Here is a 3,167-nt window from a genome sequence, read left to right as displayed (position 1 = left end):
ACATTTGGGGTCAATGGTTGAGATTTGGGGTCAATGGTCGAGATTTGGGACAATGAGTCGGGGTTTGGGGCCAAAGGCACCCACAAGTCGTCGGGGTCGAAGGTGCTGGTTTGGCCCCAAATTCTCCAACTTTTTGCCCCAAATCTCAACCACTGACCCCAAATACCAACCATTGACCCCAAGCCCCGACCGTTGACCCCAAATCTCGCCCATAGGCAAGAGTCCAACCGGAATCCCTGTTCTTGCCGCAGAAATAGGTGGCGGAATCCTCGTCCCTGAGGTTGTTCATCTGCAGCGTCACCGAGCTCTGCCCGTTGTCCCTGGCCATGCTGAACCGGCCCTGCACCGACGGCGCGTACTCGGTGTAACCACCATTGCTGTTGATCCCAGCAACAAATTCCAGCCCCTTCCCGGGGCTCTGGCGCACCCAGATCATGGTGTAGCTGCCGAATGTGAAGCCGGAGGGGCAGCAGAGGAGCCACAGGGGCTGAACGGGGCAGAGATTGGGGGTCAATGGTTGAGATTTGGGTCAACAATCATGACACGGGTCAATGGTTGAGATTTGGGGTCAATGGTTGAGATTTGGGGTCAACGGTTGAGATTTGGGGTCAATGGTTGGGATTTGGGGTCAATGGTTGAGATTTGGGGTCAGTGGTTGACATTTGGGGTCAATGGTTGGGATTTGGGGTCAAGGGTTGACATTTGGGGTCAATGGTTGACATTTGGGGTCAATGGTTGACATTTGGGGTCAGTATCTGATCTTTGGGGTCAAGGGCAGAGATTTGAGACAAAGAGTTGGGGTTTGGGGCCAAAGGTGGGGAATTTGGGGCCAAACTAGGCCCAAGGTCGGGACCAACGACCACCTTGGGCAGCCACACCATGGACTGGGTGCGCCAGAGCCCCGGGAAGGGGCTGGAATGGGTCGCTTCGATTAGGAAGGATGGTTCTGGCACCTGGTACGCGCCGTCGGTGAAGGGCCGATTCACCATCGCCAGGGACAACGGGCAGAGCTCGGTGACGCTGCAGATGAACAACCTCAGGGACGAGGATTCCGCCACCTATTTCTGTGCCAAAGAGTCTGTGGTTGGTTATGGTGCTGGTGGAAACAATATCGACCCCCTGTGTGGGGTCCCCAAACCTCCCCAGACCCTCCCACAAAGCTCCGCCCCTTCACACCCAGCTCTCGCTCGTCGCTCCAGACCTTGGGCTGGTTTGGCCCCAAATTCTCCACCTTTGGCCCCCAAACCCCAACTCTTTGTCCCAAATCTCAATCACTGATCCCAAATCTTAACTATTGACCCAAAATTTAAACCCCTGACCCTAAATCACAACCAATGACCCCAAATCTGAACCATTAACCCAAAATCTCAACCCTTGACCCCAAATCTCAACCCTTGACCCAAAACTTGCAAAAGGTGAAGATTGGGGTCAATGGCTGAGATTTTGGGTCAATGGTCGGCATTTGGGACCAACGTTTGACGTTTGTCATCGATGATTGAGATTTGGGTGAGAGGGTTGGTGGTTTGGGGACCCCACAAAGGGGGTCGATACAATCAGCACCAGCAACACCAGCTCCAGCAGCTTTGGCACAGAAATAGGTGGCGGAATCCTCGTCCCTGAGGTTGTTCATCTGCAGCGTCACCGAGCTCTGCCCGTTGTCCCTGGCCATGCTGAACCGGCCCTTCACCGACAGCGCGTAGTAGGTGAAACCACCCTTGTTGGTGATCCCAGCGAGCCATTCCAGCCCCTTCCCGGGGCTCTGGCGCACCCAGTACATGTTGTAGCTGCCGAAGGTGAAGCCGGAGGGGCGGCAGAGGAGCCACAGGGGCTGAACGGGGCAGAGATTGGGGGTCAATGGTTGAGATTTGGGTCAACAATCATGATACAGGTCAGTGGTTGGGATTTGGGGTCAATGGTTGAGATTTGGGTACAATGGTTGAGGTTTGGGGTCAATGGTTGAGATTTGGGGTCAATGGTTGGGATTTGGGTCCTGATTTGATCTGTAGGTTTAATGAGAGGAATGTGGAGTCAAGGGCTGAGATTTGGGGCAAAGAGTCGGGGTTTGGGGCCACCCTTTGGCAACCACGGCATGCAGTGGGTGCGCCAGAGCAACGGGAAGGGGCTGGAATGGCTTGCTAGGATACACATTTGGGGTGGCACCGCCTACGCGCCGTCGGTGAAGGGCCGGTTCAGCATGGCCAGGGACAACGGGCAGAGCTCGGTGACGCTGCAGATGAACAACCTCAGGGACGAGGATTCCGCCACCTATTTCTGTGCCAAAGATTCTGGTGCTCTTGGTTGTTGTGGTGCTGATGATATCAACCCCCTGTGTGGGGTCCCCAAAGTTCCACCCCTCCCACCCAAATCTGAACCGATGATGCCAAACGTCAAACGTTGAACCCAAATCTCGACCATTGACCCAAAATCTCAACTGTTGGTCCCAACCTTTACCCTTTGAGGAGTTTGGGGTCAAGGGTTGTGGTTTGGGGTCAATGGTTGAGATTTGGGTGAATGGTTGAGATTTTGGGTCAAGGGCAGAGATTTGGGACAAAGAGTTGGGGTTTTGGGGCCAAAGGCAGAGAATTTGGGGTCAAACCAGGCCCAAGGTCAGGATCAGAGAGCCAGAGCTGGGTGAGAAGGGGCGGAGCTTTGGGGGGAAGGTTTAGGGTGGTTTGGGGACCCCAAAAAGGGGGTCAATATCATCAGCAATACCCCAAGTGTTGCCCCCATATTCCCTGGCACAGAAATAGGTGGTGGAATCCTCGTCCCTGAGGTTGTTCATCTGCAGCGTCACCGAGCTCTGCCCGTTGTCCCTGGCGATGGTGAATCGACCCTTCAACGACGGCGCATAGTGGGTGCCACCACTTTTACCAATCCCAGCGAGCCATTCCAGCCCCTTCCCGGGGCTCTGGCGAACCCAGTACATGTCGTGGTTGCCGAATGTAAAGCCGGAGGGGCGGCAGAGGAGCCACAGGGGCTGAACGGGACAGAGATTTGGGGTCAATGGTTGAGATTTGGGTCAACAATCATGATACGGGTCAATGGTTGGGATTTGGGGTCAATGGTTGGGATTTGGGGTCAATGGTTGAGATTTGGGGTCAATGGTTGAGATTTGGGTCAATGGTTGGGATTTGGGGTCAATGGTTGGGATTTGGGGTCAATGGTTG

General features: G+C 54.7%; 1 protein-coding gene across 1 annotated transcript in view; it reads right to left on the bottom strand.

Moving 5' to 3' along the window:
* The window catches only part of LOC114073587 (immunoglobulin gamma-1 heavy chain-like), a gene marked incomplete at both ends in the record, with an annotated part of 3,943 nt that extends 966 nt beyond the window's left edge, over positions 1–2,977 (bottom strand). Inside the window, 3 exons of the mRNA XM_027911316.1 lie at positions 347–487; positions 1,574–1,828; positions 2,795–2,977. Coding sequence (XP_027767117.1) covers positions 347–487; positions 1,574–1,828; positions 2,795–2,977 — 579 coding nt within the window. The remainder of the gene's footprint in view (positions 1–346; positions 488–1,573; positions 1,829–2,794) is intronic.
* Positions 2,978–3,167: the final 190 nt, after the last annotated feature.

Source organism: Empidonax traillii, unplaced genomic scaffold (genome assembly GCF_003031625.1).
Source record: "Empidonax traillii isolate 1590-97213 ecotype Southwest subspecies unplaced genomic scaffold, ASM303162v1 scaffold7190:size5263, whole genome shotgun sequence".
NCBI classification, from domain to species: Eukaryota; Metazoa; Chordata; class Aves; order Passeriformes; family Tyrannidae; genus Empidonax; species Empidonax traillii.
The sequence above is the reverse complement of the archived record's forward strand: the minus strand, read 5'-3'. Positions and strand labels throughout refer to the sequence as shown.